Source organism: Leptidea sinapis, chromosome 15, assembly GCF_905404315.1.
Source record: "Leptidea sinapis chromosome 15, ilLepSina1.1, whole genome shotgun sequence".
NCBI lineage: Eukaryota > Metazoa > Arthropoda > Insecta > Lepidoptera > Pieridae > Leptidea > Leptidea sinapis.
In genome coordinates this window covers 12,058,625-12,079,644 of record NC_066279.1, presented here as the reverse complement: position 1 = coordinate 12,079,644, position 21,020 = coordinate 12,058,625, and the positions used below count along the sequence as shown (strand labels likewise).

The 21,020-nt window shown below is 33.7% G+C and overlaps 1 protein-coding gene across 2 annotated transcripts in view; it reads left to right on the top strand.

Moving 5' to 3' along the window:
- The window catches only part of LOC126968291 (uncharacterized), a 76,133-nt gene that overhangs the window by 40,575 nt on the left and 14,538 nt on the right, over positions 1–21,020 (top strand). For both annotated transcript variants that reach the window (XM_050813199.1, XM_050813200.1), the window contains 7 exons: positions 1,485–1,623; positions 15,315–15,466; positions 15,887–16,025; positions 17,561–17,742; positions 18,603–18,738; positions 20,158–20,316; positions 20,727–20,806. In XM_050813199.1, coding sequence (XP_050669156.1) covers positions 1,485–1,623; positions 15,315–15,466; positions 15,887–16,025; positions 17,561–17,742; positions 18,603–18,738; positions 20,158–20,316; positions 20,727–20,806 — 987 coding nt within the window. The remainder of the gene's footprint in view (positions 1–1,484; positions 1,624–15,314; positions 15,467–15,886; positions 16,026–17,560; positions 17,743–18,602; positions 18,739–20,157; positions 20,317–20,726; positions 20,807–21,020) is intronic.

Sequence of the window (21,020 nt, the reverse complement as noted above, 5' to 3'; positions counted from 1 at the left end):
TGCCGCCGAGATTTTGGGTACCACAACGGTGCCTATTTCTGCCGTGAAGCAGTAATGTGTAAACATTACCTTTTAGTGAAGAGCGCCGTAGCTAGTGAAATTACTGGGCAAATGAGACTTAACATTTTATGTCTCAAGGTGACGAGCGCATTTGTAATGCCGCTCTGAATTTTTGGGTGATTTTTTTCCTGATTTCTTCCTGCGTATCAATTATCATCAGCTAAACGTCCTGCAGGTCTCGTCCCTTATTTTCATAAAAAAAAAAAGATTCTTGCTTAAACTTGCCACAGGCTCACGTGGTGGAAAGTGGTGAGGGAATCGCCCATGGACATCCGCCATACCAGGGGTCATGAGATCAGTTACCAGCTACCTTAAATAAGTTGGAAGCATGCTCTTACATTGAACCTTTACCAAAGTCGTAAGGATCGGGAACACTACAGCCGATAATTGATTGCACAAAGTGCGAGAAAAAAAGCCTCCAAAAATACAGGGAACCAATTTTTGGTTCCCTGTATAGCTCAGATATATTATAACTAGCAGATCTAGCAAACTTTGTATTGCCATACAAATTAAGAAAAAATAAAATTTTTTTTGGGCTATAACAAATTGATGTTGCCGATTCTCAGACCCACCTTATACCCGATACGTGTTTCGCCTCTTCACGAGGCATTATCAGGACTCGTTGAATTAAGAATACTTAATAAACTTATAACATTTGGATAGTTCCGAATTTTCGCATAATAATGCCTTATTCAATAAATTATGTGTCAATTTAATAATGAGGCTACTATTTATATTAATTTATTAGGAAAAACAGTTGCTATGCTTAGTTTAAAAAAAAATTAAAGCCATTTATAAGATTAAATTTATAAACAAAATTTATGAACGATGCGGGACTCGAACCCGAGACTTTTTCATTCCGTGCGAGCACTCTTCCACTGAGCCAACACTTCGAGTGGCGTAACGTTCATAAATCTTAATATGTCTTGTTCAATTCTCAAGTTGATGTTAATTATAAAATAAAAAAATGTCAAAACTTTAAATTTAACAAATCAATTAATAAGGCATTGAGGTTAATTTTGCATTTGTGATGAAATTAAGAATACCCTTCAATATAGATATTTTTCATATGACTAATATCAATAAATTTAAAACCGAATGCATTAAAATATTAAGATCTTAGCTATGTAAGTTAAATATAAGAAGTAGATTATTGTATTGTTGTAAGTTAAAGTAGAAATGTATTTAAGTCATTTAATATCATCATTTTTGTATAACTCTTCATTTCTTCAATTTTAATTGTTCAACTTTGTTACTCTTTTTACACTATTGTAAATGTTGTTTACACTTGTAAAGACATGTCATATTGTACTATCCCTTGTGTACTTGCTAAAATTTTAATTTATAATGATGTGTTGTTGGTGTAATTATGTAAATAAATAAATAAATTTCAAATTATAAGTTCAAGTGTGGTTTATGTGCAGATTGCTCTTCTCGGCGAAGTCCAGGAATGTCGTTAGGATCAGGTGCAATTCGTCGGTCACTTTATGCCAGGACAGTGTTGGATTGCGAAGCAGCTTGTTTTGGCGAAAGAGAGTTCAAATGTGTCTCCTACAGTTACAGGTAATCCATAAATCAAAAATATTGTTTATTGTTTTTTCAAAGTATTGAGAAGTGTCAGGCTTTGCTAAACATTATTGCAAAATATTAAAATTATGTATAACTCAATACGCACACCCGACCGCAATAAGGAAAGCCGAGGACTTTAGTGACCAACGTTACGAAAACCTTTAATAACGGGCACGACCTTCACAAATAAAGAACGCGACCAAGAAAATTAAATGAACGTTGTTTAACTAAATTATGCGGTATAATAATATTTTTATTGGTTGTATTTAATACCTTCTTTATTGCAATATTGTTCTTTCACAAATGTAAAAAAGCATGAGAATTTTTAAGGATTTTTGTTTTGTTCATAAGTATACACACACTTTTTACTTTTGTCTAATTCTACGTTAGAGATTAACTTTTTTTTTATGGAAAAGAAAAACAAACGAGCGTACGGGTCACCTGGTGTTAAGTGATCACCGCCGCCTACATTCTCTTGCAACACCAGAGGAATCACAGGAGCGTTGCCGGCCTATAAGGAAGGTGTACGCGCTTTTTTTGAAGGTACCCATGTTGTGTCGTCCCGGAAACACCGCACATGGAAGCTCATTCCACAGCTTTGTAGTACGTGGAATAAAGCTCAGTGAAAACTGCACTGTAGAGGATCGCCACACATCTAAATGGTGGGGATGATATCCTAAGTTGTGGAATGTCCTGTGAAGGTGGAATTCGGAGCACTCCCCGTGATAAATGCGGTAGAGGACACACAGTGAAACGACGTCTCTTATTAACGCCAAGTCATCCAGCCGTTCACAGAGCACTGGGTCCACGATAATTCGAGCAAATTTGTTTGTCTTCTTGTAGTATTACTATTTAATGGGCTCCTACATAGGTCTTGGCATCTTATCAGTTCTTCTCCCCATGCCAAAGATCCTTTACGAAATGATGTAAGTAGTAGGGATTCGCCGGTTCTGGCTCACAGTAGTAGGGATTCGCCGGTTCTGGCTCCTCGATTCTGGCTCACTTGCTCGTGATGCCTACTAAAAAAAAAAAAAAGAAGTTTGGTGTCAAACTGGGGGTTTTGATGTATTTCCGAGCGATTGCGCTGATCCGTTTTTCGATATCTCTTATAGTTTCAAAGTTAGCATTTTAAATTAAACAGATCCATAATCATTAATAATCACTGGTCATTTAGCTAATGATTGGTGAGCGACTCAATGTCTAAATTTCCATGAACGTGATACAGGTAATTTACTAATTACCTCTATCACATTCGTTACTACGATTAAAAAGACAGTTTCTGTATTTATTATTTATTTTTAAAACATGATTTAAATAAAGTATATAATAAAACATCATTGCAGATTGTATCATTTTCAAAATATTTGATGAAATCATTCAAACTCTTCTTATTAAACTTAAAGTATAGATACATTATACAGTACTCGCCACACACTGCGGTATATTCATTCTGTACTCTTGCAGTATTGTAGTTATACATTCTGCAATTCCTTTGTAAAAACATCAGCTGGAATCCCTGAGGTGGACGACCATATGAATCGAAGTATTGTCCAATACCCTGCTCATCAATGTGTATTGCAACCCAGTGAGTGCCTGGCTTATTATCACTATCTAAATTGCTGACAATATAACAGGGCGTTACAACATATATCGGCAATCGGTTTGCCGCGTAAACATTATTTTTAATACTGGGATCGATTTTGTTCAAATAATTCTGTATCTCGATTGTATTCATATTAGTTGAGAACAGGGTCTTGTCAGTTGCGAGGATTGAATAGTTATGTGGATCATAATAACATAAGCACTCAATAAATAAGGCTTTAATGTATCTTATTCATGTATTTAAAACTTATATGGTTACAATAAAACAAAATATCATTACAAGCGATTCAAATATAAATCTATGAACATTTGATGAAATTATATTTTCATCAATTTTATTATAATATAAAAGCTGATTGAAAACGAACTTTGTACCTACATACTTACGTAGTCATTAGTACAATCTGGAAATGTTGACTCCATTAAACTATCAATAATTGAACTTATCATTTAAGTGCCATTATGTTTCACCATAATAAAACAAAATATCATTTTATATACATATTTTTATTATATAAATTTATAAGGTAATCTAGTATTTAATCAACATAAAAAATACACAAGGATACAAACGATTCAAACATTAATTATTATATTCTAACTGCTGTAATCTACAGAAATATTACGATTTTTATCAATTTCAATAACATTATCGAATTCCGCATAAACAATACAGTTAATTGTTTGTGTAAGAGCTGATTCAAAACGAACTTCTAATCTTACACTACCATGTTTTATAAGATTCCAATGACTTGAAGAATTTGCTGATAAATCGGGTGTTAAGTCGAAGGCTAGCAAGCAAAACCCTTTGGCATATTGCTCTCTTGATACTCCATTGCCTTCATTTAGGAAATGTATACCTGTTCCTGAGAATAACGTATGATAGACCGTAGTAAAAATATTATTGTCAAACGATGGCTGTAAGGCTTTTGAAGGTATCTGTTGTCCATCTATGTATAAACAAAATGTATTAATATCATAATTTTCGAAATTGAATGGGTTTTTTGTGAGACTACCATTAAAGGATGCATTATTTACAAAACCGACTATACACCTTTTGGGTATTTGACCAAGGAATATGTTATCAAGGGTTTTCCCCTGAATGCCTGATGGTATAGTTAAAACTTTGACTTCTGCTCGCGTGATTGGATATTTTGCTGTGGTAGATGATAAAACTTTTTGATGTGCAAGTAGCACAGTTGGGTTGATTCGTGCTCTTCGAATAATAAGAGTTGCATCTGTAATAGACACTTTAAATTTATGGTCAGTTGATGAAGCCATGAGATTGAAATTTTCTCTAGAACGAACTAACTTTACGCACATGTCAACGCCATTAATCAAAAATTTTTCTTGGTTGAATAAATCTCCATGTAAATGTCCTATCATTTCTATTTCTTTGCTTTCACTAGCCAATTCTTGTCTTCTAATAAATCCTTTATTTTGTTCATCAGTTGCATCCATTTTTCCAGCTGTATCTTCATACCATAGACCACAAGTGAGATGAGATTCTTTTGCAGCAGGTGCATAATTCAATAGAGTTTCAATATAAGCTCGATATGCATATGTATTATTCGGTGGCGATACAAGTTTTTGATTTAAATATACATCAAGTTGACTGAAAAGTGTATGTAACCAATTATTAACTGGGGCCACAACTGTCGGTACTGTCAGTTTTGTATAATCTTGATTCAAAACTTTAGCTTTTATATGGAGTAAAGTATGGGATAAATCCACATAGTCATCACCTGCCCCAGGTACTTGAAATTCTATTGGTCCATCATCAGCAAGTGATGAAATGGGCTTATAATGAATCCATAGTCCACTTTCAATGCTAGTTTGAGTTGATGGTAATGCAAATAAATCCAATTCGGACTTAATGCATTCACAAGACTGACTATGTAAAAATGACATATTTAATCAGTAAATATATCTTTGATTTGTTTTTGATTCAATTTTAATTTCTTAATAGCTTTCGCTTTCGCAGTCAATGATGGAATGATCGCAGAACGACGTTTTCGTTTTGTTATATACCCAGATCCAAACATGTTGATATTATCTATTTTAGCATCAGCTTTTCGTTTCAAATTTGAGCTGACTTCTTTTAGACGAGTTTTTATTGAATCTTCCATGGGGCGTGCATTAACCATATCTGATAATATACCTACACCGGTACTTAATGCTTCTTTACCAATAGTTCGAACACCACTAGACAGTAGTGGTAAAATAGATCTAAACAGCCCCCCAAGAAAACTTCCGATTCCATGACCTCTTTGATACGGTGCTCCTTTATAAATAACTCCGATACCCGATCCGGCCTGGTGAGTATAATAGTGTTCATATGGACATGAAATATTATCACGTTTGCCGTACATTATAATTTTTGAAAGTGGAGTTTAATGCACACTGTTCCAAATTGGAATGGTATCTTTTGACCGGTGCTTGTTCTTATATCTATTTCAATTGTATCAAATTCTCTACGCATCACAGGTAGGTAATGGGGAGGAGAGAAAACGTGCATTTTGTACGCTCCATATATGTATTTTGAGGGATCCAATGGTATTATTCGTAAAAGGGGTGTCATAACATCTCCAACGATTTGAGGCTCCACTATGTCACAATAAACAAATAATTGAGACGGTAAACCCAAATGCAAATTAGCTGGACACTTTCCAAAATTTTTTTCAACGAGGTTCCTGTTTGGTTCGAACCCTAGTTGAAGACATAATTTAGGTGATAGAGTTACAGATTTTATGGATTCATCCGTTATCGTAGCAACTACAATCCTTGAAACCTCATCGCATTTAAATTTAATTTTTTCTCGAGTGTTATTCAGTGCCATCAAAATATGATTTATGTTATCGTAATTTGTGGCTGGAATATGTGTCTTGTAATAAACATATGACGGTTTACTTTCATCGGGTACTTTCATCAACTTTGTTATATAAATAATGTTTTCATGTTCTTGAACGGTGAACATAGTGCATGGGTACTGAAATTCTACTACTCCAACCCTCCATTCACCTTCTAGTATTGTTGGTTTTGGCAGTTTCGTAGAAAATAATGTTGTTGTATTATCAGGAAAATAATCCATAGAACTATTGCTTAGTAAAGTTAAATAAAAACTATCTTTATTCATATTTTTTTCAAAGTAGAAGCTAATATCCAGCTATTAAATTTATTTGGATAACCTCTCCACTTCACCAACAATTCTTTTCTGTTACCGGTATATCGAGAGCGTATTATTTTATCTATTTTGTATTTAGTAGTGGGGTCGAATATGATTTTTTGTAACTCTTTTTCATAAAAAGTACCAACTATCTCTTCGCCTTCTAAATCCTTTAAAGTAAATACTACAAACGGAGATCGGTGTATTATGGTAGATACGATGAATATTTCGTCACTCCAATTTGATTCATATCCTTTTTGGAAAATATGTTTATGTTTTGTTATTCTAACATAATCTCCAACGTGAATTCTTGGATTCACCATACTAATTGATGTTTTTATCTTACTTTCTCTATCATATAAATTTTGCCATACACTCATTATATTTGTATTATTAACATCACATGGACACATTTTTATACTAGAATGAAAACTATGATTATATGAATGCACTAGATCTTGTAAAACATCAATGTATTTATGAGTATTTTTGTGTGTAAAATAGCGCCACATTTTCGTTTTAAGAGTTCTCTGAAATCTTTCGACAATACTTGCTTTAATATCTGGATTATTGGTTGTATAATAATTTATGTTTTTTAATTTAAAATATTTTTGTACATATTTGGAAACAAATTCAGTTCCTTTGTCAGACTGTATATGTGTAGGTGTAGTATTAGCTTCAGCAAAAATACTTTCAAAGCATTCCTTAACTGTTTCAGAGTTTTTCTTTTTCATTGCTCGAACATACGCATATTTACTAAAGACATCAATAACACAAAGTATGTATTTGAAACCATCATTATATTCAGAATAAGATCTCATATCACTTAAATCGGCCTGCCATAACTCATTAATATTAGACAAAATATATCTGTTACGAGAAAATTTTCTTTGAACAGGTTTATGTAAAGTATATGTTTCTTGTGATTGTAACCACTTTAAGACACTATTTCTGTCCATTTTACCCTTCATTGCTTTTGACAATTTATCAATAGTGCTGTAGCCAGCAGGATGTGATGCATCATAATAAATTTTATTTATTTCTAATATGGGGTCCATTTTTCCCAGTCCGATCTTTTTTTTAGTTTCCCTGTGTACTTATTACTTGTTGGTGTAGAAAATTCCTCGTCAGGTACTGATTTAGATTCAACCTCTTTTAATTGCAAATGGTTTATAAAATCCACTCGCTTTGGGTTCCCGATATAAGTGAGTGGTACTTTTATTTCCTTTAAAGTTGTTGCGAATTTTTCCCAACCTATAGGTTCACTTTTCTGAAGAGCTCTCAAGGTATCACTCACCAAGTCCACAATATTACTCCCAGGTATTTTTTCATTATCTATAATCACGGTACCAGATTCATCCCAGCTTATTTTATTTTTATTCAAGGAAATCAAATTTAGTAAAAGTTCACCTTTTTTAGCATATGTTTTCGGTATTAGTTTCAGTATTTCAGAGCTCGTGTATATTTCCCCAATATTTTTGTTAACCTCCACTGATGTTTGAGAAGGAACTACATTTATTTTATTCACATCATGATTTATATAATCAGTATCGATTTCATTATGACCTTGATTAAAACCAATATATGAATCATTATCATTTATAAGTGGTATGTGGTATGGTTGTCGATCCTCTTTGACGAAGTTTAGATATCTTTGAAGGGTTTGCAAATATAAAATACATTTCTTTCGATCTTCTATATCACTGCTTAAGATATTTTGCATATCAGTATCTAATCGAGATCTTGGCGTATCATTTTCTTTGTGTTGTTTTAACTTCTCCAATAATGATGGTTCAATAAGTAACATTTTTTTAGCATTATCCATTTTCTTAAATAAATGAATTAATCAACTCACTTAGAATAGAACCCAATATTATCGGTAGAAATGAACCTCCTTTTTGTACAATTATATTTTTTCTAATTTTATTCGTACCTTTTCTTACCAATTTTCGAAGAATATTTTTATATTTCTTTAATTTAGATTTTTCTTTCTCGGCCAATTCAACGTTACCCCGCAGTACGTTATGAATACATTCACAAATGTAATTTATTTCTGTTTTATTACATGATTTTAATAAAGCTTTTTGATATTTTGGCTTCAGTTTATGTAGAGCAATTAACAAATCTTTATGCGTCTTTAAACGTCTATGCATCATTTATAAATGATCGAAATTTCTTGATTCTTACCATATTTAAACCCTTTTGTGGGTACATAAACAGTGCAATATCCATCGGATGGAAATATCTTTGTCTTAACGCGACACAATTCATTTGTTTCTTGTTTCAAATCAATCATTAAATAACCATGAGCTTCATTGGTAGCATCTCTGTAAGAATCTTCCAAATATTTCGGATTTTCAGGGAATACTTGACGAGATAAGTATCGAATTTGGGTTTTATCTCGAGGATTTTTGAAATATATTATATAACTTGAGTTGAGTGATATATCTCTTTGTCCTTTACCTTGATGAAACAAATTTTGAGATAAATAAAACACACTTAAGTTTCTATGATGACTTCCTTTCGTGAATATATCAACAATACGACCATCTGATTCCCTCATCAGGTCATCAATTATTACAAGTTGAGGATTTTTTCCGTCAAACATAGATAAATCAGGTAAACCTTGAAGATAATTAATGTGGTTGAGATTATATAAAGGCTGCATTTCATCAAAGCACCAGGTGATTTGGATAAAATTTGCATCACAGATATCATTCAAAAATTTTATAAAATTATTTACGAAAACTGATTTTCCACATCCACTTGGACCAGCAACTATTGCAGTGAATGGATGATTGAAATGATGCATTATCTACTACGTCTATGTGTGTTAAGGTTTAGTATAGTAATGAAACAATCTGTTATTAAACCACCATTTATTTAAACAGAAAAATCTATAATTGAAACAATATACAGTACATCATGTTTTACTCCGCAACTTATACATCTAAATACAATAATCTCTCATTTGGTTTTTTAAAACTATAATAATTTATTCTTAAAATTTAATATAATATTTATTCTATTTTATGATGACCCCAAGCTAAGGTATCAATATTATTTGGTAAAATGTACCGTTTGGTATCATTAAATGACAGACTAGATTTATTTATTCTTTGAGTAAAAATATTATGCTTTATTGACTTAAATCTAAGCATTGAACAATATTCGTTCTTATTTTCAAATAAGCAAGTCTTATAATTTTCCATTTTCATATTCTTAGTAACACTTTTATTAACCCCCTTAGCTTTAGCTGTGAATTTTCCCTCAACATCTAATGCATACATTTTAGATCTAAGTCCTACAAATTCATTAAATATGTTACCATTGTTTTCATCTTTAAAGTAGCCTAACTTCTTTTTATTGAGTTTTGGATAGCCAAATATATTTTTTTCTGTATAGTCAGAGGTATCGAAACGCAAATGTAAATCAGGTTTTATATCTCTGTAAAAATCATCTGTAAAAATTTGATATATTAAACTATCAGTATCTGTGTACAATAATTTTAATTTGTTTTGAAACTTTTTAAACATATAGTTATAGTGAAAGTCGTACATTAGAGTTTTAGAAATATCCAATATACAAAATCCCAAATAAATCGGTTTATTATGGAACAATTTCGTCTTTCGTAATTGAACTGCAACCAAATTTTCATTAAAAATAGATAAACTATGGAATTCTGGCTTAGCAATTAAATCTTGTGCGCCTAGAATTTTACCCTGATTTTCCCAATGACTCAATAATTTTACATTTACTCTTTTTTCGATATTTTCCATTGTTTTTCCAAACACTGAGTTATTCATTAATTTATAAAAATCTTTTTCGAAATCAGATGTGGCTAGTTTACGCATGCTTGTATTTAAATCTATATAATATTGTAACCATGCGCATTGTTTGAATTTTAAAATTCTATGAATTTTTTGTAATTTTAAACCCATTGTCAGACATTGCTTTAAATTTCTGTAGTGAATCACATATTTAATTTTATTACGAAGGTTTGGAACTAATTTTATGTCTTTTGTATTACCAATACATATATTCTCGGGACATAAGGGTAGGTCAGAATGTAAATCATGCAGTTCAATAGGATATTCTAGATCTACTTCCAAAATAAAACCATATTCATAATCATCAGGGACATCAAAATTAGTTGTGACATCTACCCACTCAAAACCTCCTGTAGGAAGGAATTGAGACATGGCCCATCCGTAAAGGTTATTAGCATCAAGATAAGCTAAAAATGAGTTTGGTGTGTCTTTATCATATTCTCGCATATATTTGTTATTAGCTTTGGCATAACGATTGCTACATTGAGATACACCTCCTCGAATGCCCGATCTAATAAAAGCTATTTGTTCAAAGTCTTGAAGTAATTCTAATTTAATTTTTGTGCATTTTAACATAGCATCCCAACTTAACCCAGGTGCTGTATAATAATGAGCTGGATCTAGACCATATGTTTGCAAACATAAGGCTCGGAAATTTTCAAACACATCTGTTAAAAGTAAAACATCGGTTTTAAGATATAAATCAGAATAATCTGACATATTTTGACAATGAAAGTGTTGCCAAACATCCTTGGCATGTTCATAATCTTCATCGGAAATATGTGTGTCGGTTAATGTATTGTAAAATTTATCGCGACTAGGGAGTGCTGAAAGTTTTAAGGAATCATGTGATGACATAAATTCATATGGATAAATTCCTTTTTTTCTAAGACGTAAAAAATCATTATTATTTGGAAAATTATATTTTAATGTTTGAAATTGTTCTTCCTTCAAATTTTGAACAAGTTTGTCTAAACTACAAGGTAAAAATTTAAACGAATCAACGAATCTCAATTGAATTTTATGATTATTTAATTTTATCGTTTTTGTGAAAGAAATGTACTTTTCTTTCGTTTGTGGAATAATATCAATTTCCCCTTCAATAGAATTTAATGCATGAACAATAAAATGAGAGTCATATTGACTAAGATTGTGTAAAAAAACTGGAATGTGATAGGGGATTCTAAACTTTGTCTTACATACTTCGTGTGCAACTCCTCTAAAATTTCCTGTATGCGAGTCAAAGTATAATGCACATTCACCATTTAAATTAGATTGACATATAAAGCAGTCTTTACATTGTGAAATAATTTCATTATCATTGGAAGTCAAAGGTTTTGGACTTATGACAAAATAATTTTTTGTGCAAATCACTTCTAAATCTTTATACAACTGATTCATAAAGACATGAGTACAATGAGGACCACTATATGTTTCATATTTTGATAAACTATCATCATATGAACATTTAATATAGTACCCAAAACTATAAACTTCGTGTTTGTGAACATTAGTTGTATAAGGTTTTGATGGATCGTTAAAGCATGTCTGAATTGGATTAAGGAAAGCTTCAAAATCCGCGTATATAACAAAGGGTATTTGTAACATCTTATTAAATTTATCAAATTTTAAGACATTGTTTGAAATTGGTTGTTCAAACCAATCTTTTAAAGTTTTTTCTGTATTAGGCAATTCCACTTTAATATGACAACAATCATTCAATTGATGAGCTGATAACTTATCATTTGTTGAGAAGTGTAAAAGACAACCGTCACAGATGTAGATTGCATGTTCATGGTTTGAAATTTGACCACTTACTAAACGCGATAGGTTTTTAATGTAGCAAAAATGATTAATTGTTCCGTGCGAAATAAATAATAAATTGATATGAACAATTTTCCGTGATTTTGTTAAATACAATGGACCAACTAATTCATGTACTTTCTTTTTACAATTGTATTCAAGACCAAAAACATTTACACTTAAATTATTTAACCTTTCTACTTTCTGTATATCTGTCATTTTAACAGGAAACGTAACTCCGTCAAAATTTAATTTATTTGAATATTTACTGTAAGATGAAACTCTCTGAGAGTTCTTAGTAACTGGATATAATGCAGAAAGCAAAGCCCATTTAAAGCATAAATCATCCGAGTTTTGTACATTTATAACACTTTTTTTTAATTTGATTTCTTTAGGTAATTCAATATATGATTTTCCACGTAATGGATTGAATTTGTTTATATTCATGTCTAATGCATTTATTTTCTTAAGACTCCAACCACTATCTTTTTTCTCAAATGTGCTAATTTTAGTCATCAACATATCACATAAGGACGAAAAGAAAAAATTTAAATCCTCACCCTGCATTACAGTATAACTACATGTTTGAAATTCAAATTCATTAGAAATATTTTTTGTTTCTTGAACAAAATTAGCGTGCAGAATAAAATTAACTTTAAAAATTGTAAGCAATCGAACAGATTCCTCAAATAGTGAAATAATTTCATTTTTAATAGAATTCAAAAACATTTCTGGTGTTTCGAATGTTTGTAATTGGTTGGATTTACTCTTTATTTTATATGAGATAATTCTATTACCAAAAGCCGATTCGTGTACTGTGACATTTTTTAAAGTACTATGTAATTGCATTACGTTATTCTTATGGAGGTTACTTCTAAGATGATTTGCATAATATCTTTTCCGTATTAAGATTTGACATAAAGAACAGTTCACCATTTCATCGTTCACACTGGTGAGCCCCGATGATGTGGATGGTTCCCCTTGTCTTCCTCTCTTTGTACTTGTATCATTGTCTTCACTGCCTTGTAATACTGCACTTCTTCTCTTAAAACCTCCTCCACTTTGTAGAACAGGTTGACTACAACATAAGTGAATGATATTAGCCACATTTCATCAATAATATAATACTAAATAATTTACAAAGAAAATAACTCACTTGATCATTTTTTCAACCTCATTACATACAAAGCAGAGTTCCATATCGTTATGTTTAATTTTCCAAATGATGAGAATATAATAATATTATTTGTATAAGAGAATAAATAAACTAATAACTAAACTGAACTAATATTTATGTATTTCTTCATAGCTACCTACTTATTGTTAAAATTATATTTCTTATAATTTTCTGTTTCTAAAATTTTCTTCGTAACATTGTATAAAATCTTTTTTATGTCCTTATAACTTTCATTATTGTCGATTGTATAATATTTTAATCTATAATCAGCGTATTTCCATTGTTCTTGTGCAGGCGTGTTTTTTATTTTATTGAGATCATAGATTTCTATTTTAACCAAATGTGATGCATTTCTTCCGTCATCTGCATTAGTTGTAATGTAAATACTTCCATTCTCATGTGCTCTGGATATTGATGATGATATTTTCTTTTGTTTTGTTTTTTTCACTTCGAATAATGCATCTATATTTTCATTTGAGCTGGCCCTCTTCAAGGATTTAAGTTGAGGAACTTTTAATGAATCCTGACTATCTTCAGATAATGGATAGTAAAATGTTTTATATGTAGTTTCTTCCATTGTTGGGTTGAATGCATTCTACAACAACAATAAGACTGCTTTAGAATAGTATTATACATACATATCTTAATATAACAAATGATATTACTTTTTAATTTCAAAGTGAATAATAGATAAAACTTACCTCCATTGCAGCAAATCACTCAACAATTACACAACACACAAAATATATAATAATTTGACTGAATACGCCACTTCAATGATTATTTTTCTGAACAGTTCTAGCATTTTATACTAAAATATCGTAAAAGTAAATTTGTTTATGATTAGTACTGGTTTTTAAATATTGTGGTGAAACATAATGGCACTTAAATGATAAGTTCAATTATTGATAGTTTAATGGAGTCAACATTTCCAGATTGTACTAATGACTACGTAAGTATGTAGGTACAAAGTTCGTTTTCAATCAGCTTTTATATTATAATAAAATTGATGAAAATATAATTTCATCAAATGTTCATAGATTTATATTTGAATCGCTTGTAATGATATTTTGTTTTATTGTAACCATATAAGTTTTAAATACATGAATAAGATACATTAAAGCCTTATTTATTGAGTGCTTATGTTATTATGATCCACATAACTATTCAATCCTCGCAACTGACAAGACCCTGTTCTCAACTAATATGAATACAATCGAGATACAGAATTATTTGAACAAAATCGATCCCAGTATTAAAAATAATGTTTACGCGGCAAACCGATTGCCGATATATGTTGTAACGCCCTGTTATATTGTCAGCAATTTAGATAGTGATAATAAGCCAGGCACTCACTGGGTTGCAATACACATTGATGAGCAGGGTATTGGACAATACTTCGATTCATATGGTCGTCCACCTCAGGGATTCCAGCTGATGTTTTTACAAAGGAATTGCAGAATGTATAACTACAATACTGCAAGAGTACAGAATGAATATACCGCAGTGTGTGGCGAGTACTGTATAATGTATCTATACTTTAAGTTTAATAAGAAGAGTTTGAATGATTTCATCAAATATTTTGAAAATGATACAATCTGCAATGATGTTTTATTATATACTTTATTTAAATCATGTTTTAAAAATAAATAATAAATACAGAAACTGTCTTTTTAATCGTAGTAACGAATGTGATAGAGGTAATTAGTAAATTACCTGTATCACGTTCATGGAAATTTAGACATTGAGTCGCTCACCAATCATTAGCTAAATGACCAGTGATTATTAATGATTATGGATCTGTTTAATTTAAAATGCTAACTTTGAAACTATAAGAGATATCGAAAAACGGATCAGCGCAATCGCTCGGAAATACATCAAAACCCCCAGTTTGACACCAAACTTCTTTTTTTTTTTTTAGTAGGCATCACGAGCAAGTGAGCCAGAATCGAGGAGCCAGAACCGGCGAATCCCTACTACTGTGAGCCAGAACCGGCGAATCCCTACTACTGATGTAGCTTCATAACGTTCACCAAGTGCTGTTGCAATATGTTATGTTATTGTCACTCCCTATGGCAAATAAATACTTTTATATTCTCTATTTCAGATATTCCAGTCCTCATTCATCGGACAACTGTTTTTTAAGCGAACGACCTTACAAAGGTCTGGATATGTCAGCTGATAGTGATTCAGATGTGTACGCAATGCCACTGCATCAAGGATGTCATACCGTCAGTACTAAGCCCTGGGTTGAGAGTGGTAAGTAGTACCTACTGCAATGGTCACTTAGTTGAATAATGGGGTTTTTACTAAGATTTTTTACTATTACGAGACTCCTTTGCACAGGATGTCAGCTAGATTATAGATACCACAACGGCGGCTTTATTTTGAAGCAGTAATGTGTAAGTGTTATTGCGTGGTGCAACAAAAATACTTGCATCACTATACATATTATATTGTAACTGAATTGATTTGTAAAACAATGGAACTGTAAAAGTCGTTTTAAAAGAGTGGCAATGAGTTTCTTGCTACTTCTTCTCATTAAGGCTCAGCCTTTTCCGAGGTGGTAGTAAACGTAAAAAGAAAAGCAATCTCCTGACATTAGCGTTCTATCCTTGACCTTCACGAATAAAGTGATTTTGATTTGATTTATTACAAATTCAAATGTGTTCTCCTCAGAGTGTTTTTGGCACGTGCGTTCGGGTTCTTCAGTAGCTGGTACTGCAGTTAAGGCTGCCCTGACTGTCACTGGTTTGGGAGCTTGCGAAGCTGAATGTATTAGAGCCCACAGTTTCTTCTGTAGGGGATTTAGCTTCAGGTAATGTATATTATCGTCACTGTTGGTATCGTCTTCTAGAAATCTAATGAAGACCATTTATTTCAATTGACTCCGCATCTTTGTACCCAATAACTTTCTGGTAGCGCTGCCTATTGTGAAGAAGTCAGTTGCGGGCTTTGTACTGCCTTTCATGGACTAACTTACACCACTTTTGCATAGGATGCTGGCTAGATTATGGGTACCACAACGGCACCTATTTCTGCAATGAAGCAGTAATGTCTGAAGCGTTCCGTAGCTAGTGAAATAACTCGGCAAATGAGATTTAACATCTTTAGTCTCAAGGTGACGATCGCAGTTGTAGTGCCGCTCAGAGTTTTTAGGGTATTCAAGAATCCTGAGCGGAAATGCATTGTAATGGGCAGGGCGTATCAATTACCATTAACTGAATGTCCCGCTCGTCTCATCCCTTATTGTCATTAAAAAAACTTTGAACAGAAAATAATAGATGTGATGCTACAAATTTTATCACTAGTACAAACAACATTGTAGGTATTCTATAGTGGTTCTCCTAATGACAATTGAATTGTGCTTGTCGTCAGGACTTTTAAGCGAAGACCGACGAATCATTTTGATGCGAAGTGGTTCCCACATTGTTCACCACAGGTGGAGCGCGTTTTCGCTTGGATTAGGCGGTTAAAGAAAATGAGTGAACATAATACGCTCACTCCATAACTCTATATGGAGTGGAGGATGAAAATCTCTTATTACTTTTTGACAATTCTTTATATTATATTGGATTTATAGAAACTTATTTATTACTACGACTTTACTCACGTTTTATCGGTGTGGGTACCAACTAGTCCCGGACCATTCCTTCATCAGGGTGAGTGTGGTGGGTTCGCGATTACGCCCGCCTCTTACTGCGGACTTGGCCTTGTAGTGTGCGGCGTGCACAAAATGTACTCACAATGTCCACACAATGACTTTGTGAGTACATTATCTGCACCTGTGGACACCAATATAAACATAATGTCCGTGATACCGTGCTCGTCAACACCACCGGCGCACCCCGCGCCCCCCGCCCTGTCCAGCCGCGCACTACGAGCCCAAGTCCGCAGCAAGAGTCGGGACGTTATCGCGAACCCACCACACTCACCCTGATGAAGGAGCTCCGACTGGTCCGAAACTAGTCGTTACTACACCGTTAAAACATGAGTAAAGCCCCATTAATAAATAAGTTATAAAAACTTCTAAAGATGATCATTTCTAACATTTATCCACCAATGGTTCTCCGCAAAATGATATCTAACACCATTATTTTTAATTACTGTATCTATGCCTAGCTTGCGATGGTGATAAAGTATTTTTTACAAATAATAGATGCCAGAGAGAAAATGTCTGAAATATTTGTAGCCTTTGTAGACTTGCACAAGTAAAGACACCGCCCAATAGCGTGACACGGCGTTAGTAGATTATTAATTATCTATTAAAAATATGCAAAATAGCAGCGTTAATAGTTATAATTCTTTATTTTTACACGTTTTTCAAATCCAATACCTCCTTTTACCCCACAGATTTGAATCGGCTATAATTGGTGACGATATAGAAAACTGTATTTTAACGTCATCACCGCCTACGTCACTGGAGAATGGCCGGGGACTTCGTCCCTCCGGTGGACACGAGCTATACGCACGGGGCAACTATGGCCGAGGATGTGAACCAGCGATTTATGATGATGTTCAACACAGAGACGCTCGTAAGTTACATAGACTACCCGGTTACATAATCTTTGAACCCGTTTTGTTACGTTACGTTATATTATTATCAGGAATTGTTAATTTGAACAATGTTTTTTTTTATAATTATTATTATTATAATGATCGATAGAAACTGGCTTCATAAATTTTGTTTTCAAATTTAATTTGTGTAGTAAGTTATTTATTATTTGTTTATTCAAAAGGTTTATAAAACGATCAAAATAACAATACGATGGAATCTTAAACGCAGTTTGTGATTGGTTGAATGTCACTCAATACTATGAAATGTTATTGTATAAATACACAAGAATAGTAACATTATGATATAAGTGCGCAAAGTAGATCGTTCAGGATGACCTACGTACGCACGAGCATCGTATACTATTCTTCCTATTAAGTTGCGCAAAGTTCGACCACTATAATTATTTTCAAACAATTCTGTACGCTCACCACATTCCCGCACGCTCAGCTACGTTCCCGCACCCTCAACTACATTTCCGCACCCTCAGCGACATTCCCGCACGCTCTTTTCAACGTGTGGGAACTTTGCTCACAATAATAGGAAATAGTACATTACGATACAAGTGCGCAAAGTAAGTCGTTCCCGCACGAGCGAAGTGAGTGCAGGATGGCCTACGTGCGCACGAGTATCGTATATAATTTTTACTATTAAGTTGCGCAAAGTTCGACCACTATAATTATTTTGAAACAATCCCGGACGCTCAGCTACATTCCCGCAACCACATTCCCGCACGCATGTGGGAAAGTGGTACTTTGCGAACGCAAATGCATGAATAAAATCGAACTTTGCGCATGATAACAATATTTTGTCAGAAATTATAACAAAATTTTCTTTCAGAATGTTACTTACAATATGACAGCGCGGCAAGACTGACCCCAAATGCAGTAAGAGGAAGGGCGAGGGTGAAGGACGATAAAGCTTGCGGGAAGTCATGTAATGAAGCACCCTTTAAATGTCTCAGCTTCTCATTCAAGTAAGAATTCGTTTATTATATTTTTTAAGCTAAAGTATCTCTGCCATTTGCTCTGACGCGATATCTTTAAGCTGTTTCGGCTCATCATGATGGAGATGGCGAAGGGAAAGAGATGCAACAAAAAAGAAAGTCCTGGCTACGGAGCATTTTTGAGAATGGATCGGGATTAAATTTTTTGTACAACTGTGGATACAAAAAGTTGACGGCCAACCTTCATGACCGAAGAAGCACTTTGGTATTACGTAGTTAATCACTTAATATTATTTAAATTAAAAAGTTCATGACCACCTCCTTTGAGCAAAGTTAACCTTTTTTGCACTAATAGAGTTGGCGGCAGCAAAACTTTACGGAATTTCATTGGTAGGTAAATGGTAATTGTGCATCCAATATTTTTGAGCTTTCCTTTTCATGGTAATATAGCCGATAAAAAACCCATCCTTAAGAAGTTTGTCGCCTTTTATAAACCGAGCGGACCCGATGGCATTTCCCTGATCGTCTCAGGACATGTGCTCCAGGATTGGCCACCTAAGCGGTACTGTAGTCCCAGGCTTAGTGCACCCTATTTTCAAAAAGTCGTAAGACTAGACGCATCTAAGTACCACCAACCTCTCTATACGTTCTTTTATTTGTTATATTTATTTAATAAAAATAAGGGACGAGACGAGCAGGACGTTCAACTGATAGTAATTGATACGCCATGCCAATAACAATGCAGTGCCGCTCAGGATTCTTGAAAAACCCAAAAACTCTGAGCGGCATTACAATTGCGCTCATCACCTAGAGACATAAGATGTTAAGTCTCATTTGCCCAGTAATTTCACTAGCTACGGTGCCCTTAAAACCCAAAACACAGTAATGTTTTCACATTACTGCTACATATACTAGCCGGTTTCCTGTGCAAAGGAGCCTCCGACTGGTATATAATCGTGCATAATCGATCATCAACTGCCAGTTCCTGGAGTCACACCAGCTTATTACCGATTTGCAGAACTGTTTCCGTCAATGAAGAGGAGGAACGAGTTGAGCTCGAACAATCGACGATCAAGTCATCTCCGGTTGGGTTCAATTTGTGGTTTTGCGTAGAGATGTGAACAGCAGATGGCAATTTCAGCAGCAGCCGATTTCTTATTACACACCACCAAATTAAGTTAATGTATGCTAATACATAACACTAATAAGTCTTTTGCTTCACACAGCCAATTTGTGGAATCATCCTGAACTGGTACGACTTAGGGAACTTCAAGTCTAGAGTATTCTTTTGTAAAGCCGGACACACCGACAGCTGCTGGGTCTTAGTAATAGAATTAACCCTTTGGTTACTCTTCATCGTTGGTTCTTCTTCTACGAAAACCCAAAAATGAAAAATAAATCAAAAGTATATTTTGTTATTGATTTCTTAAAATTACGTTTTAATTTCAGCAACAAAGCCCCACCACACATTGAAAACTGTCTTCTATCAGAGATAAGATTGTTCGATCTGCAACGAGGAGTGGACTACGAACATTCAGCGGACGATCTTCTGTACGCTTTCGATCTGTTCAATGGTCAGTGTTGGAAGAAGGCTTATGGGAAATTTGAGTAAGTCATCTACATACATGCATAAAATATAACTCTGTCTTCCGTAGGGGTAAAAAGTCATTATTCTTATTATTATCATTCAAAATTCATTCCTTCAGAATACTATTTGAAGTCACTACTAGTTGAAGTTAGACGAGCAGGACATTCAGCTCATCAGCTGAATTACGATTACCATCGTAATTGATACTCCCTGCTCATTACAATGCAGTGCCAGAGACATAAGATGTTGAGTCTTCTTTGGCCCAGTAATTTCACTAGCTAAGGCGCCTTTCAGATCGAAACACAATAATGCGTACACATTACTGCTTCACAGCAGAAAGAGGCGCCGTTGTGTACTCATAATCTAGCCGGCATCCTATGCAAAGGAGCCTCTCACCAGATTAGATTATATTATGCCTAATATCTTTCAGAGTACCAACATTGGAAGTACCTCGTCCGCTCTCAGCATCATCAGAAGAACATTATATAGAGGAACCACCTTCTGCACCAGGTATACTTTATTGATAGCTCACTCTGACACAGTTCTAGCTGAATGAAATGAGCACGTGTCAGAAGAAAAAGTGTGTGTAGGTACTTATGTGTGATACTTCTTTAGGTTGGGCGTAGTATTAGTTGCCCCACTTTGCGGTAGTTGCGGTTTAGTTGGAGCGCAGCGGAGACCAATCCTTTAACTAAGAAAAATGCTTAAAAATATGTCGTGCTGT